Source organism: Cynara cardunculus (assembly GCF_001531365.2).
Source record: "Cynara cardunculus var. scolymus isolate 2C chromosome LG 7, CcrdV1, whole genome shotgun sequence".
NCBI lineage: Eukaryota > Viridiplantae > Streptophyta > Magnoliopsida > Asterales > Asteraceae > Cynara > Cynara cardunculus.
Window position 1 is genome coordinate 3,683,882 of NC_037534.1, and position 13,730 is coordinate 3,697,611.

The 13,730-nt window shown below is 32.7% G+C and overlaps 1 protein-coding gene across 1 annotated transcript; it reads left to right on the top strand.

The window, feature by feature from the left end:
* The first annotated feature begins 5,341 nt into the window (after positions 1 to 5,341).
* Positions 5,342 to 11,434, top strand: LOC112515379 (CDPK-related kinase 5-like). The gene is made up of 11 exons (XM_025122168.1): positions 5,342 to 6,095; positions 7,133 to 7,263; positions 7,358 to 7,399; positions 7,895 to 8,003; positions 8,496 to 8,574; positions 8,667 to 8,963; positions 9,043 to 9,155; positions 9,641 to 9,748; positions 10,210 to 10,272; positions 10,359 to 10,526; positions 11,117 to 11,434. The coding sequence occupies exons 1-11, from the start codon at positions 5,526 to 5,528 to the stop codon at positions 11,258 to 11,260; spliced, it is 1,824 nt and encodes a 607-aa protein (XP_024977936.1). The 5' UTR covers positions 5,342 to 5,525; the 3' UTR covers positions 11,261 to 11,434.
* Positions 11,435 to 13,730: the final 2,296 nt, after the last annotated feature.

The window sequence follows — 13,730 nt, forward strand, 5'->3', positions numbered from 1 at the left end:
ATAAAATATCTCGGTCTTTAAAAGACCGTTTTAAAATTGATACGTATATTACGGAAAACACTTGAATAAAAACAAAAAGTGTTAGTTAAAAAAGTCGAAAACAAATAAATTATTTTGTTTAGATTTTTTTTTTAATAAAAAACTATTTTTTTTAAATTAATATTGTGTTTTTTTTAATGGTAAAAAGTTATTATTGACTTTTGAATAAGTTGAAGAAAGCCTACAAGTTTGAAGACAAGACAAACATTTAACAAAACAATTTATTTAGGTACTGTTTGGTAGTTGTTGAATGGTTTGGTGTAAAATGATTAAGTGGTCAAAATGATTAAGAGGTTTTTCTGACATAGTGCAGATTGAAATATAATTGTTTACAATGAAATTATGGCGCTGAATGGTTAAGGAAGAACAAGGATACAAAATTGTTCCGAGGGTTTTTGAAACCATTAAGATGCAGACTTTGTTTTTGCCAAACAAGATTCAGCTCTTAATGATTCAGAAATTTTCTCTTAATGAAACTATTAGGAGATAAACAAACATCCTCTTATAAAGCATTTGACAAAAAAAATTAAAAATCATATTTTATACATGGAAATACTGCTTATTATGCATGTTACTTAAAGTTCAAGACTACAAGTAAATTGTGCGTAAGTACAACTTATAAGCTTCATGTTTGAATTCGTGTACATAACCGTAGATAAATATAATAGAATACACGATAAAATTCTTATTATAAATATAAAATCTAAAACATAATTAAAATAATTATTGAGATCTAACAAAATACTTAGTTATTATATTTATAAAAATTATATTATCAAATCAAAAATAAATTACTTTATCATTAAATCTAAATTAAATTATAAAAAAAATTTGAATTAAATAAATTACACAAAAGAATAAGAACTTTTATATTATTTTTAATTTTTATGATATCTTCATATTTATATTTTATTAAGAAAAACATTATTGTTTGCTTAAAATTACATAAATTCGTACTATAACATCGACAGAGAAAAAAAAAATATTGAAATCATGATATATCTCATTACATTACATGAGTACCCTTTTAATTGATAAAAATATCATTAATTAATTGGTCACATGATGTGGTGTGGTCATTTAACAACAAAAAGTAACTCTTTTTATGGTCCAACTTTGTTTGTATTCAGGCTGGGGTTTCATTACGGGCTTACATTTGTTGATTTATTAAACTTACCTTTATTTTAAATTTATGATTACGTATGTTGATTTGATTGCAGCCGAAAGAAAATAACTTAAATATATTACTGATGTTACAATATGTATATTGTTAATGAACTGGTTAACTCATAATCCAGTCTTCTGATCTTGATTGCGAAAAACACTGAATGTTGAGGGCTTATTACAGCATCTTGAATGCACCTGATGAAATCAGTTTCATATGAAAACGATCGCTTAAAAATTAAAACAAAGTAGTGCATGCGTATTGACAAACAAATAATATTTGGATTTTGTCGGAAGCGCTGAATGCTGCAAATCAAATTACTGTTGCTGGAAAAAAAAAGTACATAAGGAGATCGTTTATGTAAAAGTCGAAACATATGAATCGCCTAAAGTGAATGTCAAAACTGATTCTAGCCAGTCAGTCATATTAAACGCTCAAGTTCTTAGCATATTTGGTTTTTCAGATCCATTTTAATATATCTATCAAATTTGAAAAATATCATTAAAATCAAGATCTACACATACCCTTTTACACAAGAAAATAAGTGTCAATTAAATAAAAAAACAAAATTGTGGATAAAATTACGTATTTACAACTTATTTCACTGTGTTCACAGTAATTAGGTTATAGTTTATAATAAAAGGTTATTCTAGTAAGATTAGAAATCTTAGTTATAAAACAGGTTGAACGATTTAAAAGTCATTACACTCTTATATATATATATATATATATATATAAAGAGAGAGAGAGAGATAGTTTGTTTCAAATACAATCTATCGCATTTGTACAACCAATGCAACTCAATAAATTGAAATATTTATATAAATGATGAGAGTTCATTTATTATGATTTGAATATTTATGGAAGATAAATATGATTCATTAATTATGATCAATACTTTATATTAGGAAACAATCAAAACTTTTATGAAATAACATATTAATGAAATGAAATGAACGGTTGAGATTAGGTTGTATTTGTTGCACAAATGTCAAGGGTTGTATAATAACCAACCTCTCTCTCTCTCTCTCTCTCTATATATATATATATATATATATATATATAATTATTTTAACATATAGTTATTATAAATGTATTTAACATATCAGTTATTTATAAGGTAAAAAAATGATAGGATAAATAACTCATTTTGATCTGTAAGAAATATACCTATATATTCGTTACGTTCATCTGCGTTTAACAACTATATTCTTTTTGTTTAACTAAACTCTCTTGATTTTAAAAGTAAACGTACCAGTTGACTCACTTATGATGATAAAACAGTAAAGGTAACGAGAAATTTTTTAAAATACTCATTATCAACTTTATCGAGAAGACAGTGAATATGGGAAAAAGAATACGAGAACGTGAAGGAGAAGTTTAAGTTTGTTTTTTCTCTTGTTTGTTTATCAATACTTTTAGCAATTATTTGATCTGAATTTCATGTCTTTTGATTTTCGTTTTCAGATGAAATGAAGTGGGGGATTCAAGATTTTTGTCGAGCAGGTGTACCTTTAAGGTGGATTAAAGATCTGCAAAGTCGTCTAATATGTTTTTAGCCGAATTTCACTGTTTCGAAAGATATTTTTAATAGACTTTTGGTTGATTTTAAATAATTTTTTCGGTTTGTTTGGTTGACGTTTCATGTATTTATAGGGGGTTATTGGTTAGAGTTATTAAGCAGTAATAAAAAAAAATAAAAGAGACCATTTGGCTTTATATTATGCTAGAATGTTACTTGTACAATGCAGCGAGATACATCTCGATTTTAATGTTTCGTTTTCTTTTGTCTCGCTCGATATTATAATACAGTTTTATATGGTTTTGAGAAAACGATATTGTTTTTATTTTTTGAAGAAAATAAAAACATAAAGATATATCATAAAAAACTGGAAAAAAAATATTGATATTAATACCAAACTAACTATTTAAAATCTCTCCTTTTTTTGTGTATTTCTTTAATTCATTTTTTTAATTTTGGTTTAATAATATAATTTTTTATAAAAATTGTAATTAAATATTTTGTTAGAACTCAATGAGTGTCATAATTATATTTAAAATTCTTATATTTAAAATGATATGTTTATCCTCTATTTGAATATGTTTGTTGCACTTAGTTACACAAATTCAAACATGAATATTTAATAAGTTGTACTTACGCACAATTTACTTGTAATCTTGAATTTTAAGTAATATGTATCAATAAATATTACTTCATGCATAAAAAATGACTTTTAAAAGTTTTTGTCAAATGTTTTATAATATAGTATATATTAGTTACACGAATTCAAACATGAAACTTTAATAAGTTGTACTTACGCATAATTTACTTCTCGTCTTAAATTTTAAGTAATATGCATCAATAAATAGTATTTCATGCATTAAAAAAATTAAGAGCTTTTGTCAAATGTTTTATAATATAGTATAGATTAGTTACACGAATTCAAACATGAAACTTTGATAAGTTGTTACGCACAATTTACTCGTAATCCTGAATTTGAAGTAATATGCATCAAACAACAATATTTCATGCATCAAATTAGTTTTTTAAAGTTTTTGTTAAATGCTCTATAATATAGTATACATTAGTTACACGAATGCGAATATAAAACTTTAATAAGTTGTACTTACGCACAATTTAGTTGTAATCTTGAATTTTAAGTAATATGCATCAATAACCGGTACTTCATGCATAAAAAATGATTTTTAAGAGTTTTTGTCAAATACCTTACAATATAGTATAGATAACGCACTCATCTCCACAAGCCTAAATTTTAATTCCACGTTGAACTGGAAAAATCATAAACCAAATAACCTTAATATTCTGCAGCACCCTTCAAAACTTTTTTAATTACGAAAATAAGTTGAAGGGATGCACGAACCCTGTTTGGGATTTAATAAATCCGCCCTGATGAAATGTGGTCCATTTCAAAATTTGGGTTTATGTTTTTGTTTTTATTTTAGTTTGGATGTTTGTTGTGGATGATTTCTGTATATTCTTTTTTCAGTGTTTAGTCGTGTAAACGATTTTGATTGATCCCAGGGTGGATCTCCCGTTTTAGGTTATTTTGGCAAACTAACTGATAGTTAATAAGCTCGCTGATGACTGATAAGCTAGCTGATGGACAAATCATGTTTGACAAAAAACTAGTTGATAAAAATGTAAAATGACAAAAAACGACATCTTAAAAAATTAATCAATTATAATATTTCTAAAAATAATTGAAATAAGTCTCTAATAATATAATATATTAACTAATGCAAATAAGATGGTAAGAATTAGGGAAAATTATACCAAAATGCAACCAACTTTCTAAATTGATTATTATATATATTATAATATTATAAAATTGGTCAAAATAGTCATTCCTCATACATAAATTGATCTTCTAGTCATTCATTTATTTAATTTACCCAAATATCACTACTTCCGTAAGTCCCACGTTCGCCATTTGCGAACCTAGATAAAAGACAAACAAATCAAATTGCGGACATTGGTCGTCACAATTCTGGACCTAGGTCAAATCTGATAAATCCTTTTGTCTTTTAGTTAGATTTGTAAGGCGAAAGTGGGACTTGCGGACGTAGTGATTTGGGTATTATAATATTGATATAATAAAATAGAGACATATTTTATATCCAACCCGCTATGCGAGCCGACTAATCCCAGTACGACCACATGCTTTGCAGATAGACCGGAGTAACCGCATTTGAATCTCTGTGGCCACAAAGGGATTTTTATGCCTCATTATATTTGAATCTGGGATCTGCTGATACCTTTAACCTTTGAAGTCAAAGCCAAACCAACCAATGGTTAACACTTCTATGTTGTTAATGTTAGATCGAAGATGTGGTTATCTGGTTGAAAATGATGACTCGAACCCAACCCTAAAATTAAAAATACCGTTTTTAAGAAATTTGTTTAATATTTATTTTTTATAAAAATAAAAAATAAAAAATACAAATTTCGACAAAAGCAAACACATACACATACACTCTCTCTTCCTGGATTCATCTCCATTCCTTTTTATCACCATTTACAGATCTCCATCTTCTCTCTCTCTCTCTCTCACACACACACCCCCCCCACACACACTCTTTTGCTTTTCGTTGAGCTTTCTCTCTCTTTATCCAAAATCCACGACAAAATTGCAGTAAACCCTAGAAACGAATTCAAAAATCTTATCGAATCCAATCGGTTTCAAAATGTTGTATGATACAATGCTTCAAGAAAGTTAGGTTTTTTTCTTTCTTTCTTTTCTCAGTTAAAAGCCGTTAATTTTCCCGTTTTTGGGTTGGGGATTTGCTGAAAAATCCCCAAATGGGTGTTTGTACCTCTAAACCTTCGACAGGATCCAAATTTTCCGGCCATTACGACATCGAAATTCCGGTGAAAGATGATGATAACGACGATAAACAACCAGAAGAAACGACGTCGTCGTCTTCGAACAAGAAGACCGCCAAAGACGAAATTGAAGTCGGTAAGAAATCCCCGTTTTTTCCGTTTTACAGTCCCAGTCCAGCTCACAATTGGTTCTCAAAAAAGTCTCCGGCGAAATCTCCGGCGCCTAATGCGAGTTCAAATTCGACACCGAGGAGATTCTTTCGGCGCCCGTTTCCTCCTCCTTCTCCAGCGAAACACATTAAATCGGTGTTGGCGAGACGGCATGGCTCAGTGAAGCCGAACGAGCCCGCTATACCGGAGGGAAACGAGCCGGAAGGGGTTTCGGGATTGGATAAAAGCTTTGGGTTTTCTAAGCATTTTGGGAGCAAATATGAGCTTGGTGAAGAAGTTGGAAGAGGCCATTTTGGTTACACTTGCAAAGCTAAGTTCAAGAAAGGAGAGCTTAAAGGTCAAGAAGTTGCAGTCAAAGTTATCCCCAAATCGAAGGTATCGTTTCGTTTGATTTCGATATGATGATTCATTGAGTGGTTATCGATCAATTCATATGGTTTGATTTTGATTTTGATTTGTATGTTGGTAGTGATTAGATCTGAAGTTGACCCTTTTGTGTTTGATTAGATCACATGAACAGCAAACCATGGTTTTTCTAATCTCAATTATTGGGATTTCAAGATTTCTTGATTCAATTCAAGTAATCATTGTAGTTGAAATCAACAAAATTGTTTTGAGTTCTTTCACATGATCAACTTCGGTTATGAAAATTGTCGCAGTTAACCGCTTGGGTTGTGGCGCACTGCCGCACCGGTTAATCTTAGTGTTCGAATCCAGGCGTTAACAAAACCCTTCAGACCAAAGGGCCTTTGGCCTAGCGGTATTTGAGTCCTTGGCCTTCTAGGAGGTCAATGGTTCAAACCTCGCCAAATGTGAGGAGGGTGTGTGAGTTTATTTGTTCTATTTGCCATATATAAATATTATATACTTCAAAAAAAAAAAAAAAAACCTTCAGGCCATTTGTGGTCGGTCGTGGATTAGTCGGTGCGCGGAAGCTGGCCCCGTAAAATCCATGGTTACCCAATAAATTTGCAGCATTTAAGATGACTCAATGGCTCAATGCGGATGTTTTTCTAAAATAGAGTATCAAAAGTAAAAATGGGTCTATTTAGCAATTCTATCAACTATATTATTAAAATATTAATATATTTAATAAAAATATTATTTTTCTCTCCTAAACATTTAATTTCAATTCCGCATCTCCAACTTCATAGCCGTTGGATCAAACTTTTCCTAGATCTTTAAAATTTCTAAAATAACATAGCTGTTGGAGATGCTGTTACTTCTCTCTCCTCTACAGAGTTTTAGAGGATTCTCCGAATTTGGAGATTTTCACTTCCTCTCTCTCTCTTCTTTTCTCTATTTTAGCATAGCTGTTGGAGATGCTTAATTAAATTAAGAAGTCTTAATGTAGTTTATATTTGTTTGCAATATGAAGGAATCTTGACTGTAATTTTAATATGTATATGTAGATGACAACAGCCATAGCCATTGAAGATGTGAGAAGGGAGGTGAAGATATTGAAAGCTTTAACAGGGCATAACAACTTGGTGCATTTTTACGATGCATATGAAGATCATGAACAAGTTTACGTTGTGATGGAGTAAGCGCGATGATTTGACTGTTTTACTCGTCATCTTCTCACATGGTTTCTCGTTAATTTTTACGCAACTTAAATTTTATCGGGGTTTTTTTAGGTTATGTGAAGGAGGGGAACTCTTGGATAGAATACTTTCAAGGTAATATTTTTATAGCTTTTAAGGTCGTGTTTGGCGGATAAAAATCCGTTGTCTCGAATTTCCGTGTTTACTCCATGTACTCCAATCATGGGACGCCACGTCAACCTTTTTTTTTACGTAATATAAGTTTATTTAATTCATCATTTCATTCTCTCTCCTCGATAAATGGATGAGGTGGTTTCACGTGATTGGTCGACACTCAGTGGACAGGGGAATTTGGGACGACATATTTCATCCATGTTTGGCAACTATAAGCTAGCTTATTTTTTCAACTTATTGAAAGGGTCTCGTTTGGTTAGCAATAAGCTACTTCAAGTAGCCTTTCAATAAGCTCAAAGGATTTCATATATTTTTCTGGTCAAAGTTTCAGCACGTCTTTTAGGTTATTTTACATTGTCATCTAGCTTATTGGCTAGTTTGCGAAACATAGCCTGGATGTCGAGCTAATCGTAAATATTGATGAATACCAAATTTATAAAATAAATGTTTTCGCAGAGGCGGGAAATACACCGAAGATGATGCCAAGGCCGTATTGGTACAAATATTGAACGTTGTTGCGTTTTGTCATCTTCAAGGTGTGGTTCATCGGGACTTGAAACCGGAGGTAACGTTCTTACTAGTTTAAACAAGTCGATGAGATGCCATGTTTTATGGGTCTTCACACGGAAACGACCTCTCCACCCCTTGGGATAGAGGTAAAGTCGATCCCGTGAATTTTGGTGATGGCGTCAGAATTTAATTAACATAATATAAATTTTTTATGGCGGCCAAAATTTGGTAAATTTTAAAACAAAGTTAGGGGCCGTTTACCGACTCAAATTGGGTAAGAGTGCAATCTGGGTAAGCGCTGACCGAGTCATAGAATCTTTCCTTCCTTACCGAGTCAGCATCTCGGTCAACGTCATTTGTCGGTCAAAGTGTAGGGTAAACAACCTCACCTCTTACCGGGTAAGCGTCTCTTACCCAGTAAGAGACGGTCAACAATTAGTAAACAAGCCATTACTCTCAGAATTCTTTCGTGTTTGTATATTCGATCGTGTGTGTGTATCTTTTTTTTTTGCAATTCGTAATTAACGTTTTTCGGTTTGTGCATCAGAATTTCTTGTTCACGTCCAAGGATGAAAGCTCACCGCTTAAGGCCATAGATTTTGGTTTGTCGGACTTTGTGAAGCCCGGTATTCTCCCTTTCTACGCATACATTCGTGTGTTTGTATCTATGTGTTCCTTCTTTTTCTCTCTCTGATTTTATGTATCAACGGGTCTTCAGATGAAAGGCTTAACGATATTGTCGGAAGTGCATACTATGTGGCCCCCGAAGTTCTACATAGATCGTATAGTACCGAGGCCGATGTTTGGAGTATTGGTGTTATAGCATATATTCTTYTGTGYGGMAGCCGGCCTTTYTGGGCWCGAWCWGARTCCGGGATCTTTCGAGCYGTTTTAAAAGCKSATCCRAGTTTYGATGAAGTACCGTGGCCTACMYTATCMTCCGAGGCCAAAGATTTTGTCAAACGTTTATTGAACAAGGACCCTAGGAAAAGAATGACGGCCGCTCAAGGCCTTAGTAAGCGCCTCCTTTATTTTTGTTGCTAAAATATGGCTCGTTTATAACCTTGAATTGATCGAGATATGATATGGTGCAGGTCATCCGTGGATTAGAAGTAGTAATGAAGTGAAAGTGCCGCTTGACATCTCGATATTGAGACTAATGAAGGGTTATATGCGTTCTTCTGCTCTTCGTAAAGCTGCTTTACGGGTGCGTTGCTTATGTTCTTTTTACGGCTTATTCTTGGTCGGATTTTCAGAACTTTATCTTATCCGATTCTCTCTTTGTCACACTTTTCGCAAGCTGAGGGTCTTCATGGAAACAACCGCTCTACTCTTTTGGATTGCTACTATAGGACACCAAAAATATGTGTCCTAATAGACTACTTTATAGCACAAAACACTTGTGTGTCTCATCTAAAGGTGTTGTAATAAGTTTATACGACGTTCTTGGGTGTCTTAAAAAGCTTTTAGGACACGTTCGAAACAGTGTCATATTAGGTAGACATCTTGTAGAATTTGTGGGAATTTTGGGGTTCGACTCCATGCACCACCCATTTTCCCCTGGGACAGGCTTACCTCCCACCATGATGGTCGTAGGGGCGAGTCCAGAGGGTGGCGTCATACCCTTTTTGCCAATATGTCCGTTCTCCTTAAATTCGTGTTCAATGTAGTTTTTTTCCTCTCAATTTGCAGGCTTTATCGAAGACGTTGACGGTAGATGAGTTGTTCTATCTAAAGGAACAATTTTCTTTGTTAGAACCGAGCAAAAACGGATCCATAAGCATGGAAAATATCAAAGCGGTGAGCAACCGATGCAACGATTACATCTTATGTTAGCTATCCACACCTAAAAAGAGTCCTCATTTGTCATTTTATATTTTTATTGTATTATTTATGAAGATATGAGTATGTTTGGCTTGAAAAGTATATGCTCGAATGGCTTGTCTCGACATGAAAAAATTAATCGAGCTTTCAAACGAGTCGAGTCGAACATTGGTTTTATGAAGCTCGACTCGTTAAGTTGAATGAGTTCTAATTTGTGTTCGAGATGACCCAATGCTTTATCTTTGTCCTAGTTGATCCTGATCCGACGTTAGAAGTATATTGATTTCGGCTTGACTGCTCGAGTTCGAGAATTATTAAGCTCGAGCTCGAGATAAACGATCAAGTAGCTTGTTAAAACCTTGACTTGTTTACACCCCTAATTGTAACGATATGATGGCTTATAAATCAAGCTCTTAACTTCTAGTGAACGATTTCAGGCCTTGACGAAACATGCTACGGATGCCATGAAGGAGTCACGTATCCATGATTTCTTAGCATCGGTATGTCATCGAGAAAAATCATTATAAATCCTTCGTTTTACTCGCATACTATTATTATATCATCATGCGTGTTTCCGTAATGACAGCTTAGCGCGCTACAATACCGAAGGATGGATTTTGAGGAATTTTGTGCAGCTGCTATAAACATCTATCAGCTCGAGGCTCTTGATCGATGGGAACAACATGCTCGTTGCGCCTACGAACTCTTTGAAAAAGATGGCAACCGAGCCATCATGATAGAAGAACTCGCTTCCGTAAGTTAACTCGTCGCCATTTTTTCTTCTCAAAACTTAATCATCTCGAGTAAAATTCCCATCGAAGTTTCGAAATCTTTCCTACGATGGAAAGGGAGGGAAAACAAAAAATATACGTGTTCTCGAAAGTTTTGGAGGGAAAGATAAATGACCCTCGGACAATTTATTAAAATTACAAAACTACCCATCAAAAGAAATATAAATGATATATTTGTAAAAATGACGGTCTTTACTTACTTTCCGGTTCAATAACGTGAAAAATTGTTGCATTCCCATTCCTTTCGTTCACTTTCAAGAACACAAAAAAAAATCCCAATTACCGTAACAAAAGCTCAGTATTTTTATTTCGTACCTATTTTGACCGGTAGCCAGTAGATTTTGCAACAACTGACGACGTAAATGCCAAGTGAGTAATACTGTAATTCTTGATCAAGATCAACAGATGCTACATGAAAACCGATTTATCAGGTCAAATAAGTACAAAATAGGAAAAAAAAAACCGAATGTTCGTTACATTAAACAAGAACCAAACTTCGTCACATTTTGATGCAATTTGCCGTTTCGTGAATTTGTTCATCGTATATCTCCAGGAACTCGGGTTAAGCCCATCGGTCCCGGTTCATGCCGTCCTCCACGACTGGATAAGGCACACGGACGGAAAGCTGAGTTTCCTCGGATTTGTGAAGTTGTTGCACGGCGTCTCGAGTCGGACCCTTGCTAATAAACCTCAATAACTCCAGGGTAAAGATGGGTTTGGGTTGAATTTGTGGTTCGATTTGCAGTTGAAGGTGAGAAATACAAATTGATTTCCAACTTCAAAAAAACAAAGAACATGTATGCATTCAATTGCAATTGTATTTGTATCATCAGATGCTTCATGCTCTAATCAACTAATTCCCACTTGTCAATTGGTGTGTAATTATTATATTTTTTAATTAATTAAATGACAGTTATACTTTTAATAATAAAGTTACGTTACCTCACCGGATGAATATGGTAAGGATCAATAATCTTACCCGGTAAGTGAGGATGACGACGTTTACCATGGTAAACACTTTCCGGATAAATTGTTGCATCCGATGTCGTTTTGGTGGATTCTAAAATCTTACCCGGTAAATAAATAATAATGTTAAATTTTAGCGGTAAGAACTTATCGGGTAAGTTTGGTAAACTGCCCCTTGGTCTAGAGCACTGCCGAGCAAGGTTCTTACAAGTCACATTACCTTACTAGATGCATATGACAAGGACCAAAAATCTTACCAGGTAAGAGCGAAGACAAGGACGAGAGTCTTATTTGGTAAGTGAGGTTCGTCGTCTCTTACCATGGTTAGCGCTTACTAGGTAAATTGTTGCATACAATACCGTTTTTGTGGACTAAAATCTTACCCGGTAAGTAAGTAATAGTATTAAATTTTATTGGTAAGCACTTGCCCGGATAAGTGTGGTAAACGGACCCTAAATCATATTAGTATGTTCTTCGTGTGGGAAATATTGCATACAGTCATATTTGCAAATTTTATCTGTGTGAGATATATCGAGTTTGTTTGGTTTACAAAACAATATATGGAGATCTTTGTGGAGGTTGTGTCATACTAAGGAGCTATTTATTAAATGTTTATCAGTGTAAGTGCTTAACGGCAAGAGTAACAAACTCACTTACTTTGCGGGGTAACATTTTTTGGAAGGGTATCCTAAGCTATGCCTGAACTAATCCCGACAAATTGTGACTGCAATAAATCAGCTCTGATAAACTCAGTAGTAACAATTATTATATACGCCTGAAAAACTGAAATAGAACACTGGGCAGATGGGATATTCCATCGTTATCCCAAGACCTCAACCATTACGTCATAACCCTTGTGGTTTTATCTGATAACATTCTCAGACATCAAAATAAACTGTTAGTAAATCATTTTTACCTGATAAAAGCTTACCAGATAAGATTTTTGATACTTGTCATGTTCACCGATATGACAAGTAAATGGCGCTTAGCTCAACAAGTCACTACTTCGTCTATTGAAAGTTGTACATTTGCTTCTAAAAGTGTAGAATCTTGGTATTTGTACGACGGAGTGATATTTGTATTTTTGTGGCCCTTATTAGTGATGTGAAGGGCAAACTTGGTAATTTACATCATATGCCAAAACTAGTCGCCTCCTTTTTGAAAAAAGAACCGCAGATATCATGTGACTGTGCAGTTCACCATTTTTAACATGAAATCATAAATAATTTGTCTTAAATAATAATAAGATTAACCAAAAAAAAATCAAAAATAAGTACATAAACTTTCTTTTTAATTAATAAATTATTAGTTGTGTACCCGTATAATGTGACGGGAGTCATAAATTTTAACGATTTTGAAGTTCTACTGGTTTATAAGATAAGATTTAACGATGATATAAGTTACATTTGGTCTTTACATATTAATACAATTTGAATAAATAAGAGTTATGGTTACAATTACAGACTATCAATGAAAAAAATTGTATGACAGTTTAAAATCCAATATATTTAAAATCCAATATATTTAAACAACTCTACAAATGTGTTCGATTTACACTAAGAGCAAAGAACCAAAAAACTTGAGTTTTAAGATAAACACTCAAAACTAATAAAGAAAACTACAAATTTAACAGATCATAAGTCATGAAAAGACCAAAAAAGATGAGTTTTAGAATGAAATTTCAACTGTTTACCCTATTTCTTGTCTAGAAACTCAGATTAAGGTTGAATTAATATATATATATATATATTTCAAAAAACCCAAGAACATATTAATTCAGAACATATAATATAGTGCAATTTGGACAGCCTAACCCCGAAATATATAGTATATATATATATATATATATATATATATATATATATAACTATAAAAGTATAAATCGTAAATATTAAAAATATTTTTTTACAGTATATATAATATATAATAATATAATTAAGTCAAAAACTATTCAATATTGGACTCATTTCGAAGGTATTAAAGAGACAATTATAATGGTGTGACTTGTTAAAATAAAAATGTATTTTTTAAACATGTTTTAATTGATATATGATTATGTATATTAATTCGATAAAGGTTTAAAATAAAACATTTAAAAGTATAGGACTTAAAGTAAATTAATTGACTAATTATAGAGATATAAAGTGTAAATTTAAAATTATAATTATAAAAAAATCGGTTGTGAGAGAGGGTGAGTATAT